The sequence below is a fragment of the Dysidea avara genome, chromosome 12 (assembly GCF_963678975.1).
Source record: "Dysidea avara chromosome 12, odDysAvar1.4, whole genome shotgun sequence".
Taxonomy (NCBI): domain Eukaryota; kingdom Metazoa; phylum Porifera; class Demospongiae; order Dictyoceratida; family Dysideidae; genus Dysidea; species Dysidea avara.
The window spans coordinates 15,314,283-15,335,413 of NC_089283.1; the positions used below are offsets into that span (position 1 = coordinate 15,314,283).

A 21,131-nucleotide genomic window follows, 5' to 3' on the forward strand; every position below is an offset into this window, starting at 1 on the left:
GTAAATCATATGAAAATATTTTTACATGAAATGATGAAAATGAAGCGAATTATGATAATCACATATCTGATTCTACGATGTTCAAAGTACTTATACTGATCAATGATCAAATAGATCAGCAGCTTTTTGTTGACCTAGCTGTCACATGATACCTTTATCAGGTCATGATCATGACTATCTATGGCTTCTACTGCTGTTCACCATACATGTATTTCTGAGTCATCAATTTTAAGTAAGAGACTACGAGGATCTTCCTGATTTTAAAAACTGTGATATTAGAAACACAAAAGAGATCAAAGGCTTTTATGCATAAAAGCAAGAGTAAATAATAAAAGAGAGTATCTAACTCCAGTATGGCCTACTTTATTCCACGGACTGGACTGGAAACAGCTTTAAACAATAATCCAGGCATTATCCATCTCTTGCAACACTCGAGACACCACTATCGAGCTATAACTGCTGGTACTTCTCTTCCTTACAAGTCAGATGACACTAGCGCATGCACTAATCAACTAGAATACACTTACGATACACAGGGCCCTCCAGTATGGGTCATCAAAAATGACAGCCACAAGTCCACAGGCTTCCCTTGAATTTAAGAAGGGTGTTAATATGCTTTGGCTTGCAATTGCATACACTAACTTTCAAGGGGCTACTCAAAGTCACCACCTCCTAAAGTGTTAACTCACTCAATCAACACGCACTTGTATCATATGGGTTTACTATAATGTCCAGAAAGACTTTTGGCTGTCATTTTTGATGGCCCATACTGGAGTTAGATACTCTCTTTTATTATTTACCCTTGATAAAAATAACCTTTTCTTCAACTATAACCAAGTATAAACACATTGACTTTGCTACGTATACAACAGTGGTCCCTTGTGCTACACACAGCACTTGAATGTAACTAGTGTACATACTAAGTTTTGGACAGTAGTGAAGCTGAATAACTGACAGTATTAACATAGCTACACTCATTATGAAAATCACACTGTACTATATATTTACAATTAGTCTTCAAAAACATACACAGCACATACGAACAATATGCTTGTGAGTGTTAGGGTGAAAGAAATACTACAAATTATTATAAACTTAGTTACAAAAAATAGAAAAAGAATTCAAATTCGGCCAGACATGTTTGGCATAGTTGTACAAGTAGCTAGATAGAGTGTACATAAAGCAGGAAACTAAATTCAATGTCACAATATATTTTAAAGTACACAAATCTTGAAATAAGATGAATGATATTACACAGATGTTGTAACATAACTGTTACTTAGAAATTGCAGGTTATTCTCCTTTGCTATCTCATCAGAAGGAAGATGATCTTTCTCATGGTAAGGAAGGTAGTTGGCGGTTTGTATGCTGTCAGTTACTGTTTTGTCATGACTCCTGGCAGTACTATATGGTACATATTCCCCAGCAACTGTAGTCTGTGTATTCTGTGGTGGTGGTATAGTATCGCTGCCTTCATTAAGTGAAACATATGGTAATGAAGATATACTAGAAGAAACTGAATTTGCTTTTATATCAGGTAAATTGCTAACAGGTTGGATGATTCCTTGGCTGGAAGGACTATCTTGTGAATGTGGCAAGAAACCATTTCTATTGTGTACATCTACTACAGCTGCATTGTAAGATACATATTCTCCAACATTTGATGTAGTGGTATGGCTAGTGAGGAAGTCAGCATTGCAACCATTGGTAGCAGGGGATTGATTGGTATTTACATCACTTGATGCAATATCATAACCAACATAATCTCCTTCTTCAACTGAATTAAAAGCATTGGTAGCAGTGGAAGGTGGTACAACAGACTGAGTTACTTCTGTGTCTACAGGAACAGTTTGGAAGCTGTTAGTATTATCCATATATGACTGATATACTCCAGTAGTTGGGGTGCTACAATGGTTATCATGAGGAGCATTGTCATCAAGTGGGGCAGTTGAATGCACTAGTTCAGACCAGTCACTTCCCACACTAGCACTAGTGCTAGCTTTTTGATCATGACAAGCGCCATCATTACCAGATGCAATGCTGTGACCAATATAAGTACCTTCTGATATTGTATTACTCATAACACTATCACTGGCTGATGGTAGTCTGGTATCCAATTGTGGTAAAGACCTGTTATGATTACTATTGTCTGCTGCAGTGTTTGGATCAGTTGCGGAATTGTAATGAATATACTGACCTTGCAGTGCAATGTTGTGATCGGCAAGAGAGTCATCATCATACGATATGCCGAAGTGCTTGGAATTTGTTTTAGAATCAACTTGATCGCTAGATGGGGTTTCAGCCAACACCTTTCCTTTGTATGAAGTACCATGCAGTAATTCAACAACTTTTGTTTCTGTAATATAAGTTGAGCCTTTCTGCATTATGCTGGAGTCACCACTGTTTACAGTGCTTATTCCTGAGTCAGGTAAAGGGTCTGTAGAATTAGTTAATTTGTTAGGTTGATTGCCGCAGACACGATTTAGCATTTCTTCGGTTGATAGATTTTCTGAAATGATCGAATCCCCGTCTTCATCAATAGTAGGCATATGCACACCTTTCATCCACTCATGTACTTTGTCATTATTATATCCAAGACTTTCAACTGTGCTTGGTGCATCTCTGCCACATTCTGAATGATAGTCACTATCCACTGGTGGCATCTACGGAGTGATAAAATATAGTAACAAACATGAAAGTGCAGAACTACAATAATAGAATGACACATGTTTAACGTAAGTTTTATGCTGGAATGTGCACCTTGACTATCAATTACTGAAAGTGACACAGTTATTCCACTTTTGTTTCAGCTATGTTCTGCCCGTTATACAGCATTACAAGCTAAGAACAGTATGAAAATGTTTCTGCAATCAATCCAGTCACTACTTGAGTTATGGAAGATTCTTGTGATAGTCAGCATTGAAATCATCATGCTGCCTGCGAATCAAGTGGTGAGGAAAGAAACAGGATACAAAGGAGGACAAAGGTAAGTGCATGATGTAGCTGCTGCAGTTGGAAAAAATGCATGTCTAGGACCTAAGCATTGTTGAACAGCACGGAAATCAAGCCTACTGTATAAACTAACCATAGTTAAGTTGTGCTTGGCTGAATGCATCAGTCAGTCAGTTAGTTAAGTGTTAATAATAATAAATTCAGTTTAATATTTAAAATTTCCGTATAGACTTGTAGGGTTGCTCTAAATGCAAGTTTGGATTTGATTATGGCTAACCAATACAACCAAGCTGTCAAGAAGGAAAGGTGATGCTGGGTTTGGGTGATATATTCGGAAAGAGAAGTCCAAACCATCATAATCCCTATTACACAGTGGCACTGTACTATATGATATTGTTGTCAAAATACTCAGTCATCCAATTCATCTGCATCAAAATTTTGCACCATGCAGATATGCTGTACACCTAAGCATGTAAAAGTACACGTAATGGCAGTACTTAGAGGCCTGTATTTAGATGTGTGTTGTATTCAATGAATGTTAGCTAAACATGAGTGACATTGTCTGAAATTTGACACTAAAATATGAAAACTGAAGGTCACGTTACACTACACTGTTAATGAAACATTTCTACATATGTGCTGCAAGGTACAAAAGAGCATTTAACTATTTATTGTTGTTGAATTCCTGTAGCCAACATTGCTTTTGTGCTCCTCATGCTGTCATACTTATCTTGTTACTTTATTTATTTATATACACTAACTACAGTGAAACCTCAGTTATCTGGCCCCTAATATCTGGATTCTCAGTCAACCTAACTACGAAAATGACTGCTCTATTAGAGTAGTGATTGTTCTATTAGGGTAGTTGATAATATTGAAAATGTTTTTATACACAGTTTCAGAGATATGGTCTTTTCAGACTTATGGACCACCCCTGGTCCCAAGGGGTTCGGATAACTGAGGTTCCACTGTACTGTATTCCCATACCATATAGTTAGCTTCTTTTTCTCTATCCCATGTCACTGTTGTTGAGAATATTGTTCTGTAAATAAAACAGCGACATATTTAAATGTTAGCAAACATATACAACAAAAGGATGTGGATGAAAATAGGTGTACATAAGTGTAGGTTGTTGCTCGGATATATCTGCATTATTTTATTAACCGAGGACATTAAACTGGGGGTTACTAAATAATGCAAATCCAAGTATCTCAACAGTAATAATACAATATGATTTATTAGTTTCATAAGTCTCTACCAAGTTGTAGAGTAGCGGCATATAGAAAATGAGTATGGTTGCTGGTTTGCTTTGGGTTTTTAATGTAAAGAGTAATCATGTAAAAGGTAATCTTGTGTATGTATGTATGTACGTATGTATAATGATTGTTGTGACAGGGAATAAAAAAAGTACATGACAATAAAATTGTTATGGGTTGGTCCCTAATCTGTCTCTAATTTTTGGTCATGGTGAAATGCCTAAACATTAAAATGTACTACAATGCATTTGTGACATTGTCTAGTTCTGACTTAGTATTCTTTTGAATACATTTGGTGAAATGTATACACATGTTCAAACAGTTTTTACATCTTCCTTGGTTCTTGGACTATTTCCTACATTGAAATTGCACTATTTATACACAGGTACAAGAGATACAAACCTTCTCCACTTGAATGTAGCCACTCCAAGGCAAACAACAATGAACACAAACAAGATCAAGGCAACAACGATTGATATAATAATAGCAGCTAGAGAAGTGTATACAATATAGTACATGAAATAAATGGTACCCACATTCTGTACATACCTGAAGGACCTGAAGTAGCTGAAGGAATTGGAGTACCTGAAGAAGTATATAAGACATGATGGATTGTATTAGGGATAAGCATACCTTTGATACTAATGAACGCACTGTACTCATCAGTCCCAAAGCTATTCTCAAGCACACATCGATACCATCCTTGGCTAGCATTAGTGAACGTCATAGTGTGTGTACCATTATTTGCTGTACCATTCACTGTCTCATAAATATCATCATTAATGTACCACGTGAAGTTTGGTGAGGGTACAGCATAATATTCAAATGATATGTTAAATGTTGAGCCTTCTTGTATACTCCTGTTTGAAGGGGTTGACAGGACTTTGCTGGGAACTATAGAGAGCAAAACACTATACATAATTAGCACTGTATGTATCCATATAAATTCATGTATGTATAGTCCACATTTTATAATGACTATGTTCCTTTAAATTGGTAATGGTACTCCAGCTGATAGTTTATTAACCTATACACACACATGTAGGAATGTGTTTTGAACTTCATATACAGAATGGTAGTGATGTATAATAGGGGTTATAAGAGTTTGGGATTTGCTGCCCAATATCACCAAAATCAACCTTACTTTTTCTTCATGACAGCCTGGCAGTATTAGTGACTTCAGAGCCACCCCAAACACTTCCAACACATTTATATTAACTCAATGTGATTAACAGACTGACTGACTGATGCCTAGAACTGTGGTAATCTTACGGGCATGATTTATTCACTGTTTATGGTCACTTCAGCCCGAGACGCACCTTTTTGTCTACCAGCAACAGCTACTATGTGTGTATCATGGAGTTACCTTTGTCTTCCTGGAGACCATTGTGAGGTGCAACATTTGAGGTACTGTAAACATGGAACATGTGTTGCATGTGCGTATACGTGTACAGCATGCAATGTGATGTTTGTGTGCATGTGAAGTTGCATGTGTATGTGCACATGTGTGCAACTGCATGTGCGTGGATGTGGACAATATGGTACTCAGGGTAGTGAGTAAGTGAATATTCACATAATCATGTTTACAACAACACACATTGTTTATTCTCTATACAGAAAGTACAAGAATTTACTAATAATTGGTATAGATGTATACAATGCCACTGGAAATTTAGCTCATGAAATCAATTCTGAGGGAAATTTCACCCATCGACTATTGTATTGGAACAACTACTACAACTGTTCTATTAGAGTACTTTTACAATCAAAATTGTACAAATTAATATCCTACAGTTATAAATGGGGCTGGTTCCCTGCTGGTTGTTACTTGTACATTATTAACATGTATACACAATATTGTACATTGTGTAATCACATAAAGTATTACCAGCAATCTCCACAAAACTAGTGTAGTTGTCAATTCCAAACTCATTCTCTACCACACATTGGTACCATCCTCCTTGACTAGCATTGGTGAACACCATAGTGTGTGTACCATGTGATGTTGTGTTGTTCACTGTCTCATACAACTCATCATTAATGTACCACGTAAAGGTTGGTGGGGGTACAGCAGAATACTCAAATGATATACTAAATGTTGAACCATTTTTTATAATCATGTTTGAAGAGGTTGACAGGACTATGCTGGGAACTATAGAGAGCAAAAACTATACATAATTAGCACTGTATGTACCCATAATAATTTATGTATGTATATATAGCCCACATTTTATAATGATGATATGAATATACATATAATGCAATACAGAAAGATTGGTACAAATATGAGACATAAGGCCAAACATACAAGCATTATGGAAGCTACAAATTCATTGTTTACAAGTATCATACAGTACGGTAGTACTGTATATTAGGGATCATGGAGATTTGGGTTTTCCTAGCCAAAAAATTCACCCAAAAACCAGCTTCACAACTCCATCCTGGCACCTTGGCAGTATTGGTTAGGTATAACCAAGCCCAAAAGTGCCTTCAGTATGATCCTAAAGGCTTCCAATAAATCGAGATTTAAAAACACTATTTAATGGAATTTTCTACTGACTAACTGCCTGCCTGCCTGCCTGCCTGCCTGCCTGCCTGCCTGCCTGCCTGCCTGCCTGCCTGCCTTCAGGCAAGTGTAACTCGATAATGGCTAAGGCTATGGGCTTGATTTTTTCGCTGTTCGACATCACTTCGTCTTGAGACATGCCTTTTGGCATACCACAGTACATACAATGCACGCATCATGGACTTACCTTTGTCCTCCTTTATGTCCCATTTCTTTTTGTTGACAGCTTAAGGTGTTGATTTGCGGTAGCACGATGCATGGCTTCTCTACAGTATGTTTGTAAACGGTAATCGTCCGTATTTTCTGTGGTGACTGGATTGATTGCAGAGACAATTCTAACACTGTTCTTCTTTTGTAACTCTGTGTAACAGGCTGAACATAGCTGAAAGCGAAGCGCAATGGTGCTACACTTTTGAGGCATTAAAGGTCCACTGAAATTGAAAATTTTCTTACCATTTTATTGAATAAATAGGTTGTTTGTATCATGCAATGCACAAAAACACCTTTTAAATAATTCAATTATGTTGTTGTAGAAAGATATTAAGCCACAAAGTCTAGTTGCGTCACGCTGTGACACAAGACAAAGAACCGGAAGTACTGTTATTACACAATTTGCAATGGGAAAGGTAGATAAACGAGGAAATCTAACGTGCAGATGGCAATGCTCAAGTTCTCCTTTTCATCTTCATAGTGTTCCAACATTACTTGAACGTTCTGCTGGAAAGCAATAGTGGAGTTGTTCTGTAGTTGCCTGTAGCAGGTCGACCTGTGTGCTTTGCACCATCGAAGCTCACGCTTCAGTATGCTTCACTGAAGTAAGATTAGTTTGATTTGTTTACAAAGCTGGGTTAGCAGTACCATGAAACAAACAATGGTATGTATATTACACTTTCCTGAGTTGCTTCTCCGTCTGTTAGAGACAGTGCTAATGTCTTGCCAGTGGTGCCATCGCACTGAATTGTTTTTTCCTCACGTTTCTCTACTCCATCCGCTGTATGGACACTTCAGTGTATTCAAAACATCTTAAGAAATAACCTCAGACGTGTTGCGACCACTGTACTGTTGATTTACAGTCCCTTTAAGAGGGAAATTTCACCCATCGACTGTTAATTGTATTGGAACAACTACTGCAATTGTTCTATTAGAGTACTTTTACAATGACAATTGTACACATTAATATCCTACAGTTATAAATGGGGCTGGTTCCCTGCTGGTTGTTACTTGTACATTATTAACATGTATACACAATATTGTACATTGTGTAATCACATAAAGTATTACCAACAATCTCCACAAAACTAGTGTAGTTGTCAATTCCAAACTCATTCTCTACCACACATTGGTACCATCCTCCTTGGCTAGCATTGGTGAACACCATAGTGTGTGTACCATGTGATGTTGTGTTGTTCACTGTCTCATACAACTCATCATTAATGTACCACGTAAAGGTTGGTGGGGGTACAGCAGAATACTCAAATGATATACTAAATGTTGAACCATTTTTTATAATCATGTTTGAAGAGGTTGACAGGACTATGCTGGGAACTATAGAGAGCAAAAACTATACATAATTAGCACTGTATGTACCCATAATAATTTATGTATGTATATATAGCCCACATTTTATAATGATGATATGAATATACATATAATGCAATACAGAAAGATTGGTACAAATATGAGACATAAGGCCAAACATACAAGCATTGTGGAAGCTACAAATTCATTGTTTACAAGTATCATACAGTACGGTAGTACTGTATATTAGGGATCATGGAGATTTGGGTTTTCCTAGCCAAAAAATTCACCCAAAAACCAGCTTCACAACTCCATTCTGGCACTTTGGCAGTATTGGTTAGGTATAACCAAGCCCAAAAGTGCCTTCAGTATGATCCTAAAGGCTTCCAATAAATCGAAATTTAAAAACATTATTTAATGGAATTTTCTACTGACTAACTGCCTGCCTGCCTGCCTGCCTTCAGGCAAGTGTAACTCAATAATGGCTAAGGCTATGGGCTTGATTTTTTCGCTGTTCGACATCACTTCGTCTTGAGACATGCCTTTTGGCATACCACAGTACATACAATGCACGCATCATGGACTTACCTTTGTCCTCCTTTATGTCCCATTTCTTTTTGCTGACAGCTTAAGGTGTTGATTTGCGGTAGCACGATGCATGGCTTCTCTACAGTATGTTTATAAATGGTAATCGTCCGTACTTTCTGTGGTCACTGGATTGATTGCAGAGACAATTCTAACACTGTTCTTCTTTTGTAACTCTGTGTAACAGGCTGAACATAGCTGAAAGCGAAGCGCAATGGCGCTACACTTTTGAGGCATTAAAGGTCCACTGAAATTGAAAATTTACTTACCATTTTATTGAATAAATAGGTTGTTTGTATCATGCAATGCACAAAAACACCTTTTAAATAAATCAATTATGTTGTTGTAGAAAGATATTAAGCCACAAAGTCTAGTTACGTCACGCTGTGACGCAAGACAAAGAACCGGAAGTACTGTTATTACACAGTTTGCAATGGGAAAGGTAGATAAACGTGGAAATCTAATGTGCAGATGGCAATGCCCAAGCTCTCCTTTTCATCTTAATAGTGTTCCAACATTACTTGAACGTTCTGCTGGAAAGCAATAGTGGAGTTGTTCTGTAGTTGCCTGTAGCAGGTCGACCTGTGTGCTTTGCACCATCGAAGCTCACGCTTCAGTATGCTTCACTGAAGTAAGATTAGTTTGATTTGTTTACAAAGCTGGGTTAGCAGTACCATGAAACAAACAATGGTATCTATATTACACTTTCCTGAGTTGCTTCTCCGCCTGTTAGAGACAGTGCTAATGTCTTGCCAGTGGTGCCATCGCACTGAATTGTTTTTTCCTCACGTTTCTCTACTCCATCCGCTGTATGGACACTTCAGTGTATTCAAAACATCTTAAGAAATAACCTCAGACGTGTTGCGACCACTGTACTGTTGATTTACAGTCCCTTTAAGAGGGAAATTTCACCCATCGACTGTTAATTGTATTGGAACAACTACTGCAATTGTTCTATTAGAGTACTTTTACAATGACAATTGTACACATTAATATCCTACAGTTATAAATGGGGCTGGTTCCCTGCTGGTTGTTACTTGTATATTATTAACATGTATACACAATATTGTATTATTGTGTAATCACATAAAGTATTACCAACAATCTCCACAAAACTAGTGTAGTTGTCACTTCCAAACTCATTTTCTACCACACACTGGTACCATACTCTTTGACTAGCATCAGTGAACACCGTAGTTTGTGTACCATGTGATGTTGTATTGTCCACTATCTCATAAAACTCATCATTAATGTAGCATGTGATGGTTGGTGGGGGTACAGCATAATACTCAAATGATATGTTAAATGTTGAACCTTCCTTTATATCACTCATGTTTGAAGGGGTTGACAGTACTTTGCTGGGAACTATAGAGAGCAAAAACTATACATAATTGGCACTGTATGTACCCATATAAATCCATGCGTGTATAGACCACATTTTATAACAATGATACGAATGTACATATAATGCAATACAGAAAGATGACTACAAATAATGACATAAGGCCAAACATACAAACATACAGTAGCATTGTGGAAGCTACAAATTAAATGTTTGCAAGTATATCAATAAAATTTTACTCAGAGTATATATTATTAATTTTGTCTTCCAGCACTTGAGTGGTCTCTTTTAATTTCTCCAAGTGATACTTTTTACTAAATGTAGCTGGTGGTACTACACATTAAACTTTCATTGGTAGTTGTCTTCTTCCATTTTAAAATAATTATTTCCATATCACACCTTGGCTGTGGTCAATCAAGATCAAGTATTATACCAACAGTGGCCATAATGCAATGTCGGTTACAGGAATTCAACAATACCATGGAACTAATTAATCATTCCTTCACATTTTGCTACAATTAGGTCTCCTTATAACCAAGAGTTAAATAGTACATTTTATTATGAACTCTTGGTTATAACTAACCTTCAAGTTGACACTCTTTTACAGTAGTAGTGATACTAAAATTCTGAGAAGGGTCGTCAAAATCATCATAGAAAACCAACACTTCACAAGACTCATAATACTGATAATGTGTGGAGATCTCATAGCTTAACTGATGTTTGTCACTGATATCATCTGAAGTTCTACTATAGTCATTCTGATGGATACACAAGTAAGTAACTTACAGTATACACACATGTGAACATCGCACAAAACACTGGTGAGGTAAACCTTGATTATTACCTAAAATAAATTTGGTAATTGAAAAGCGAACAGATTTCTCCCTAGCAACCATCCCATCAGTATTTATGCATTATCAATCAACCATCAGGATTTTATTTTTGGCACCTCTCCCTTTTTCCTCTCATTATTCAAAAGTAAAAAAAAAAATTTACAAACCATAATAGTTTTAGTGACATCAACATAAATTCTAATAGAGCGTTCACATCTATTCACTTATATGCATTTGAATTGCTAATACATTGTGTGTAGTATAGCATTAGTATGCAACTTACAGCCACTGTCCTGTTAGTACTATCACAGTCAATATCTGCTCTAGCATCTGCCAAGCGATATGAGATTTGCGCAGGTGTGAGATTTAGATTTGCAGGTGGATCCACTTTCCAAAATATATTAATGGTATGGGTTTGTGCTTCATGGTCTGTAGTGCAGTTTATATCCACAAATGGTGGCCCCATATCTGCAATCATAGTGTTCATAAACCAGTGAAGTTAAACGCAGATAATTACAGTATCAAGACATGTGTGACCAATGGAAGCCAGTGTGGGTGGATTTCAGACAAATAAATGTGTGGACAGAATGATGACTTGGTCGTGCTTATTTTTCCAATTAAATATTCCCAGGTTAGGATAATGTCACTACCAAAGATGTGCAAAACCAGTTTAGCCATCTCTGATTGTTAATAGTTGTTATTCTAGAACAACATACCTAGGTTGGAACAAATAATTGGATAGTTGTTTTGGGGAATTCCATGTGATTACAATATCAGCTGTTTCACCAAAACATTCCCTTGCTTAGATCAATGTAATATACAAAATACACCATTTCTAAACTACTCTGTAGCTACAAAAGATTCACACATATTTATTACTTACAGTCATATCTATAACTAAATGCACCCAATGGGAGTACCAGCAAGAGTAACATCATGTTATCCATCGTGCTAGAATGAGAAATGACAATGTAAATACAATTTAAAACACATTTCACAATAATTTTTGAAACAGCTTTAATATGTACACATGTACATGCATGGCAGTCAACATGTACTAAAGAAGTACAGTCAACTGCTGAATAAAGAATAAAGGTCATGCAATGGAAGAGGCTATTATACATACAGTATTAGTACAGAAGAAAGGAATTACAAGAATTATGATGTTCATGTACTCATCTCCCACCACTGTATGTGTTGGTGGACATTACTGCAGTTCTCTTTAAAATTTTCATAAGTATTGTACACATACAAATACCAACTACACTGAACACATGTACAATGGCATGTATGTATGTGAAGCAAGAATTCACATCTGGTGAAGCCAAGTATACCCAGTGAAGCCCCTCTCTAATCCAATAATCTAACACTCTTTGCTGTACCAAGAAAATTATTGCTAGTAATCTGATAAAAATATTTTTGTCACCACAGATTATATATCTACTATTCTGCAACTGCCAATAATTCAATCAACAAGATACTGTATAAACTGAAAACATAGTGAACAAAATATTTGGTGTTTTGCTTAATCATTACCATTTGGCAAGAGTTTAATGTAATGAAATGCATGTAAAGCTAACTGAGTGACTTTTCGTTTCTCATCTTTTTTTACAAAGAGCTGAATTACCTCATTGGCCTGTATACTGGAGAAAACTTTTTCATGTGAGAGGATGGACAGTGCAGCAAAAGGAAACAAAGTAATCAGCTCTGTGCAAGAGTACATTATAAAAGAGCTTACGCACCCCTCTATAATCTATGGTTCAGTCTTGGGTTAGCTTGCTTCTCTCATGACTGCTCAATCAGTTAAAATATTAGAAACACTAATACAGTGTAATATAAATACAGCAAAATTTGATTTTGTAAGCATCTGCCAAATTGCTGATTTTAATTCCATACCAAAAATTCTGCTCATACGATATTCTGAATCAGTGATAAATTTTAGAGAGCAGCTATTTACATGAGAGCATCAGTCTACTATCATACCAACTATGAGAATCTCTGTAGAGTGTCCTTCTTGTGCTTTCAATACATAGCTATATATTATACTTCCTCTCATTACAGTTACATGAAATTGATAGTTACAATCAAAACACTTTTAAGGTACAGATCTTTCCTATATAAAATACATATTACTTGCTCAATTAAGACATAAGGTATACAAATGTTGTATGGACATAATCATGACTAATAGTTTGGCAACTTCCGACTAATGAGTGTGATAAACAAAATTAATGCCAGGTGATCAGGATTACTCAGCATGCCAGGTAAAGACGACTTTGGCTTTGGCTGCCATTCACACACAGCCATGCCTAACCAGTGGTGCACTATCGAGATACCATGACTCACATGATGAGTAGGTAGACAAATCCTCCTGGAGGGCAGGACTATAGTACTCCACAGGAGTGGGCAAAGGTATTGGCCAGAGGATGTATGGACAGTTGGCATTTGTTATAACAGATACCACATCACCTGTATGCTTCTCAGTAACCCATGCGTAATAAATGTGAGTTTTGTACTTAGAATGCTGTATACAATGTTTATACATGCAGTTTAATTACATTATACTATTTTCTTTCACACAGGAAACTAAAGAGTACACAGAATATGAATACACTGACTAGACATCCTGACATTTTCCTAGAAGATACATGTTGTGTCTGACCATAATCAGTGTCTGTCTGGCACCAATATTAAAGTGACAATTGCCCCCTCCACTCTGAATTTACATGTATGTGGCATGTGGATGAATAGTGTGGCAGCACCTGCCCCTTCACTTTTAGAGTAAGGGTCTGGTGACCGTAGTATATGGTATTGTGCTACTACCACTATAGTGGTAGAGCCAATCAAATTGCAGTATCCAGTTTAAATAAATATTTGTGACATAAAATGTGTAGTTTGTACCATGAATAACACAATAACCATGGTGACTGAATTCAGAATAGTTGGAAAGCAGCTGATACTCGCCAAGCGAGACTCCAAGATACACATGCCGTAAAGACTTACATTGAGAAGTATGAAGTTTTGTGCTTTCTTCGCCCAGTTACAACAGCCTGAACAGGTAATTTATTACGTCACACGCAATTCGAAACCACATTTGAATTCCTGTCGCACAAGTAGCGTATACTATGGTCACCAGACCCTTATTCTATGCGAAGGGGCAGGCACTGACAGACTAGTGGATGGTGGATGACTGCATTTAGATTCTGCCTTACAATATTATAGCCATTACCCCTTCCTTCTACCTTATGTAATTTACTGCAACACCACTAAAAACTAACTAAAACAGTGGAAACGTCCAGGATAGCTTTACATAGACAACATTACATTTGTGGTGAAAATGTAAGTGAAAATACATCAAATACACAATATCTCCACATCCATGATTAAAAGAATAACTTATTAACTTCTACCAGGTAATAAAGGGACAACTTTAAGCAGTTAAATAGGAACCAGTAATTTTAGATGAAAGTGATTTCAATTTGTTGGGTGTTTCAGCACATATGTGTATAAATCAAGATTGGATAGGTTTCAGCTTGCCAATGCTGCTGGGAATGGTTAAGATTTTTAACACAAATTTAACATAAAACGTTTCTCAGGTGCATACAATACTACTTTACAACATATCAAAAAATATGTGACCCGGTCTGCGAAAAGTGGTCTTATAGCCTTTCCAAATTGTCAAGTTTGACTAATCGTAACTCCTCATGTTTTCAACCTATCATCATCACATCACACCAAGCCATAGTGCTATGTTAAGGGTATAAGGGGACCAATTGTCAGGGTGATACCACAGTCACATGACAAGTTACAGGTAGCCATACATGCAATTGAAAAAGCTATAAGACCCCTTTTTGCAGACCAGGTCACATATTCAATTTTGATTTATGTAACAAAGTTGCATGACAGATAGAATTGCCTCAGTGATTGTGATAAATGTGTTAAAGACCTTTGTTATGCCCAATCAGGCTTCCATAAAAAAAGTATTGTTTTATATGAGGTAAGAAATTACCAGAATGGTTTATATACGCAACTATGAAACTCACACACTGCACAAATAAATTGATGCATGTTATTACATCTCTATTGTCACTTTTGATGTTGTTAATCATATCACAATGAGAAACAAGCTGAGTTGAAGCAGAATCTCTGAGTATTTATCTAAGGAAATGTGCAGGACAAGAACAATAAATTGCTCTACTGAATACCTACATGACCTCACAGGCAGCCATGCATTTATTCCACTGTGACTTCATGTGTTATGTTCACATCCTGTGCAGCCTTATAATAGTGTTTATGGGGAACTGCATGAACAAACTCAGCTGCATACCAGAGAAAGCTGGAACCACTAACAGATTACATATCAACAGTATAATGTCACTGTAGCCACTTTGCTATGACTATGAAGTATATTTATACATTAATTTCACCCAAAACTTCAAGAAGCACATTTACAAAACAAAGTACACTACTTTTACGCTAATGTAGAATACAATCTGATACCTAGCGGAACCAGTGAGTTTACAGTTTTGCATTTCACATTTTGAAGCTCACAAAAGACAGCATCTACACTGTACTAAATACAGAACACATTTCACTTCTGTTTCTTCCCAACTATCACAGGAGTTCTGTTCAAGCGGCCATTGAAAATGCTCAAAGACAATGCACTGGCCAGAAGGCCATCTGCTACTAGTAGTATACAGTGCTTACTGTACAACAGTTTCCTCAGGATATACAAAGCCGCCAACAATAAGGCAATCAAATCATGCACAAGTAAGCCCACTAATGATTAGACCATTAAACATAATATAAACTTAAGTCAGCCATGAACCTCACATGAAATCAATTCTCAGAACAACCCAATTAACAAAATAATATTAATGGTAACTACAATACAAATATGACATTTCCTTTCAGCAAATGAGGCAGTAACTAAGTGTTGACTGGATATATTTTAATTTCATACTTGTCTGGAGACATTATTATACGTTTGGAGACATTATTATATATTTGGTTTACATTCAACATTTAGCTCATTTCATAGAAACTGCATTTGTTTACATATCAAACATATCACCATGAGATAACTAGACTGTATATAGTTATATTCAATTTAAAAGTTTCACTACAAAACATAAATATTATAGTCTTATCAAGAATTCATAATAATTTTATATAATTATATTTAGGAGAGTATCCAATGCCTGTTTTGTCCCTTCAAAATGTACTGCATAATAATTGTGCGACATTGTGTTAACATATCAGATTATTTTAGTATAATTTCAGTAAACTCCAGCACGTGGCTTCACCACGAAAGACTTGTTGATAGGCGTTGATATACTAAAGCGAAGACCTGCAAGCACTTCAAGGCCCTTATAGCTCTTGAAGCAAGCTAACACCTTTAGTGATGACGACTATTGCATAACATTATTAAGCAGTGTGTTTTGAAGCAGCAATACAGTATTGGATACTCTCCTAAATATATATATATATTAATACAACATCAATATCGTGTCCTGTACAAAAACTCCAATAGCAGCTTGTGGTATATTTTTGATATACTACAGCAAACTAGCCAATAGAATCAGTATATCACTTGTACATTTGATATACGCATCTGATTGGCTAAAATTTTTTGATAGTGTTTAGTTGTTTTACCAGTTAGGCATGTCCGACTTGACAACTACTGGTACCATAGTAACCAATACATGTTACCTAGCAACAACATCGTTGCCTAGCAACTTTTGCTAGGTAACCACTACTGATTTTAGAAATGATTTTGCCACCATAGCAACGGTTGCTAAGCAACCACCAAAAAGCATGTAACTAGGTCAGGTTTAAATTTTGTTGCCTAGCAACAGTTGCTATGGATTGTTGGACCGATTTTCAAGAAGATTGCAGGCTGCAACGCATGTGCATACTCCTTGAGCATGCTAATCACAAGGAATTACTTACCAGTACTAATAATGGTATAAAAGCATTAGAAATTGCTGTTACTGCTTCCAAGTGGGAGACGAGATGTTGTATTAACATATTATACTACAGATATCATGGTATTTTTCGCCTCGCACTATAACATCTTTTCTAAGTTTGTATATCTTTTGGTATATATTTCGAATACCATGATATCTGTAGTATAACATATACTAATATATATATATATATATATTATGAACTCTTGGTCTTATGTATTGTCCATTGTCTAACTAATTATGCCATAAAGCATAGAGCTATGCATTCATGAAATAGTATAGTAGCTTTTAAAATATGAACAAGCTAAATAACTCTTATTTCTTCTAGTAATCAGTTACTAAGGTAAGTCTATAGCACACTGTTAATCCAAGTTGAAGGATAAAGAGAGCTACCATTTGAGAATAATTTAGCACTGGGTGGCAAAACATAGGCCCTAACAAGGTTATTAATGGTTGCATCACTGCATTATAAAGTGTTTGGACTAAATGGATCAGCACAATTGGCCTGCACGGCCCTCTGACCAAGGCAGATGGGATCCATTTATATGGAGCCCCTCTTAACAAACTTCCCAATTAAGAACACAATAGAAAAAATCTCCATAATAAGGACAAAATTTTTGGTCCCAACAGGTCAGGTTAATACATTTTTTACCTCTGAAAGAGGAAAACCTCTAATATATTACAGCAAAAGTGGTCAAAAATTCTGGGTCCCAAAATGCTCACGGTCCATAATAGAGTGGTTCCATTGTATATAATGCAGAGATGTGGACAAAAGGCTACATTTCATGTACAATGTTGGTTGCAGTTAATAAGTTTGATTAAAGATCATAGAGTAGACTGAATTAGGGATTAAATGTCCACTAGTATATCTGCAGGTGTAGGCGACCTCCCTTGTTTCCCTACTTCTTATTTCTATGATCTTAAATTCCTAATTCCTTATACAGTGGAACCTGTCTATAATGGTCACCTTGGGACCAGATATATCTGGCCTTTATATACAGGTGACTGTTATAGAGAAAACCTGTATAAGGTGGTCAGCAGCATTTTAGTGGCTATGACCATTATAAATGAGTGATTATTATTAAGAGGCTCGCGCCAACCGCAATGCAGTAATATTTTAGTACAGAAAGGACAAGGTGAGCTTGTTATGAATGTTGGCTATAGCTATTGAATACGTTTAAGCAATGAAGCCTGATAGATTATATAGTATTCATTGAAAGGCAGGAAGGGTGATAATTGTGCATTAATTAAAACGGTGCCGTGGTGCCAGACAGTTGGCTTAACAAGCCACCATAAAAGGTAGCGACTGCTATATGAAGGAGAAAGTTATGTATACAGTGATTCATAGGCGAATTCTTGGTTGGCCGTTATACGCGTTAGACAGGTGACCGCATAATGCAGACAACAATGCATACATTTGTATGGGAAAATATTTGGGACTTTGTGTCCATGGCCGTTATGCAGAGGTGACCGCTTAATCCAGGTGACCGTAACACAGGTTCCACTGTACTTGTTTATTTACATTTTTCAACATTATTGTAACCAGTGAACTCATGCATACTGAATCAAAAGAAAGAATGGCACCAGAGTTAATGTTTTGTCTAAACGCACGCCCCAATTATCAATTACTGACTCGAACGTGAAATAGCCATTGCATTTCACTTTCAGCTATGTACGTATGTTCAGCCCGTTCTACAAATGAAGGACAGCAGGAGAAGTGCCTCTGCAATCAATGCAGTCACCATGAAATATATGGACCGTTCATGTCAATTACTGACTTGAAAGTGGAAGTGGCCATTATGCTTTGCTTTCAACAATGTTCAGAAAGAACAGTAAGAAAAGCACTCTGTAATCAATCCAGTAACTACAGAACATATGGACGATTTCCATTTACAAATGTAGGGAAGTCATCGAGCTACCAAAAATCAACACCTTGGATTATCAGCAAACAGAAATGGAACATAAAGGAGGACAAAGGTAAGTGCATGAAGTATGCATTGTACGTATTGCAGTATGCCAAAAGGCACATCTCAGGAATAAAGTGATGTCAAATTGTGAAAAAATCAAGCCTGTATCCTTAGCCATTATCGAGTTAAGCTTGTCAAAGGCATTAGTCAATCTGTCAGTCAGAACATTTCCACTGTATATTTCTTTAAAATTTCATAGCAAGAACAGGTAGTACTGAAGGCACTTTTAGGCTTGGTTATACCTAACCAATTCTGCCAAGGTGCCATGAAGGTATTGCGAGGCTGGTTTTAGGGTGAAAAGTTTAGCCAGAAAAGCCCAAACCTTCCCCAATATGCACTGTATGATTACTTTACATCATCTAGGAATGAATGAGTCAGACCCAAATACTCTACAAACTGGATGATGCCCAAGTAATACTTGAGTAGAATGTGACCTTCATGACCTTGGTCATCCAAGGATACTATAATAATACAAATCTCCACATGTCCACAGTTGTTAAAAGACAATAAAACAAACAGGCACAGAAACTGTCAACTTTATATTGGGCTTGTATATCAAAGTGTACAAATAGTGCAACCTCAAAACATAACAAGAGTCCTGACTGAAAAATAGCCACGACTATGGTTACCCTATAACTGAGCACTAGTTAAGTGCCTGTACAAAAAATAACATTACAAAGCTGCAAATGTCCTGTTGTTCTCAATGACAAGTGCAAATCTTATTGTGGGGAGGGAGTTTGCAATTGGGCGACAAATCCTTGAAAATGCAGTGTGTTATAGCTAATGTTTGATAATTATAGCTAACTCAATTTTATTGACCACCAGTCCGTGAGTTCGCCACTTAACAGTGGTGGCCATGACTTAGAAACCAGTTATGGAAAAACTGCTTATTTATAAACCTGGTCAATTTTCTGTAGTTTAATACAAACATACTGAAGACTTAAGTTAAATTATCTGTGCTCATACGCAGCAGGCAAAATCATGTACGTCTTCAGTAGCTATTGCATGTGCGTAACATGCGTAACGATCTTACTCAGTTCTTTCCGGCTGTCCCTTATCTTGAATCTTCAGCTCGATCTTCAGTGACTCGCACAACCTTGGAATAGCTATACTTAGTCTGATCGATTCAGTAATAGTTGCTATTGGCTTTCGTCTCAAGCTATGACCCTTTTTATAACTCTTGTGACGTTTATTGACGAGCCGACTTTCATTTTTATTAAACATTAATAATTATTTCCGGTATAGTTGGACTTCGGTCTTTCGTACTATATACACTGTTAAAAATCAAGACTCGAGTCGCGCGGCCAGTAAAGCAGAAACGCGCGCCGCAGACAATAAATGACGCGACCACTACGTGAGGATTTTACAGGAACGAACGTTGTCAAATTCGGCCGTCCTGTAACTCACCGGGTTTTACTCTTTTCACAACCTTTCATAACCCTTACGTAATATTAAGCTCAAAAGCATCCAGACTTCCTACTGTAGTTGTAGTCTCGCGCAGCCAGACCACTATTTCTCCCTCGGCGCTTATCGATTAGAGATTATAAGCGCCTGCTCGAATAATCTCTAATCGATAAGCGCCGTGGGGAGAAATAGTGATTTGGCTGCGCGAGACTACTGTAGTTGTTGCTCTCTCTCTTCGACTTTAGGGCACGCATCTAGTAGTTGCCGCGAGTATAGTCGACTTTTGGGGATGCGTCCAGTAGTTGCCGCGAGTAGTAGACTTTAGGGATGCGTCCAGTAGTTGCCACGAGTAGTAGACTTTAGGGGAAGCGTCTAGTAGTGTTAGCGTTAGAGTTCAGCTTTGGTTTCTTCTTCACCTTTAGGGTTAGGTTCTTACTATATACAGCTTATTTCATTAGTCACATTTATAAGATACAAAAGAAGGGAATCAAGGGAGCTAGACTAGCAGCGGTAGCGTAATCGGTAGCACACTGGACCATCACACTGGGATCCTGGGTTCGATCCCCCTTCAAGACTGCACTTTTTTTTCGCCTTTGGTTCACCTTTTTTGTCTAAGTTCTGTAGGGTTATGCCGGAAATAGGGTGAAAAGAGTGATACCCGTAACTCACCCGCCACTACGCTATCCCTCTGAAACTCCAGAGTTGAACTCATCGTGTCACTAGTAACTACCACACAAGC

At 37.0% G+C, this 21,131-nt stretch overlaps 1 protein-coding gene across 3 annotated transcripts in view; it reads right to left on the reverse strand.

Annotated features, from left to right (window-relative positions):
- Positions 1–959: 959 nt before the first annotated feature.
- The window catches only part of LOC136241679 (uncharacterized), a 91,882-nt gene continuing 71,710 nt past the window's right edge, over positions 960–21,131 (reverse strand). The window contains exons 1-12 of one of the 3 annotated variants that reach the window (XM_066032932.1): positions 20,022–20,227; positions 11,936–12,003; positions 11,336–11,520; positions 10,803–10,977; positions 9,976–10,242; positions 8,056–8,319; positions 6,097–6,360; positions 4,842–5,102; positions 4,758–4,793; positions 4,611–4,698; positions 3,940–3,994; positions 960–2,663 (exon numbers count right to left, since the gene is read on the reverse strand). In XM_066032932.1, coding sequence (XP_065889004.1) covers positions 1,251–2,663; positions 3,940–3,994; positions 4,611–4,698; positions 4,758–4,793; positions 4,842–5,102; positions 6,097–6,360; positions 8,056–8,319; positions 9,976–10,242; positions 10,803–10,977; positions 11,336–11,520; positions 11,936–12,003; positions 20,022–20,212 — 3,267 coding nt within the window. In that variant the 5' untranslated portion in view covers positions 20,213–20,227 and the 3' untranslated portion in view covers positions 960–1,250. Of the gene's footprint in view, positions 2,664–3,939; positions 3,995–4,610; positions 4,699–4,757; positions 4,794–4,841; positions 5,103–6,096; positions 6,361–8,055; positions 8,320–9,975; positions 10,243–10,802; positions 10,978–11,335; positions 11,521–11,935; positions 12,004–20,021; positions 20,228–21,131 lie in introns of those variants that run through there. The other 2 variants (XM_066032934.1, XM_066032933.1) reach the window with 2 other exon arrangements.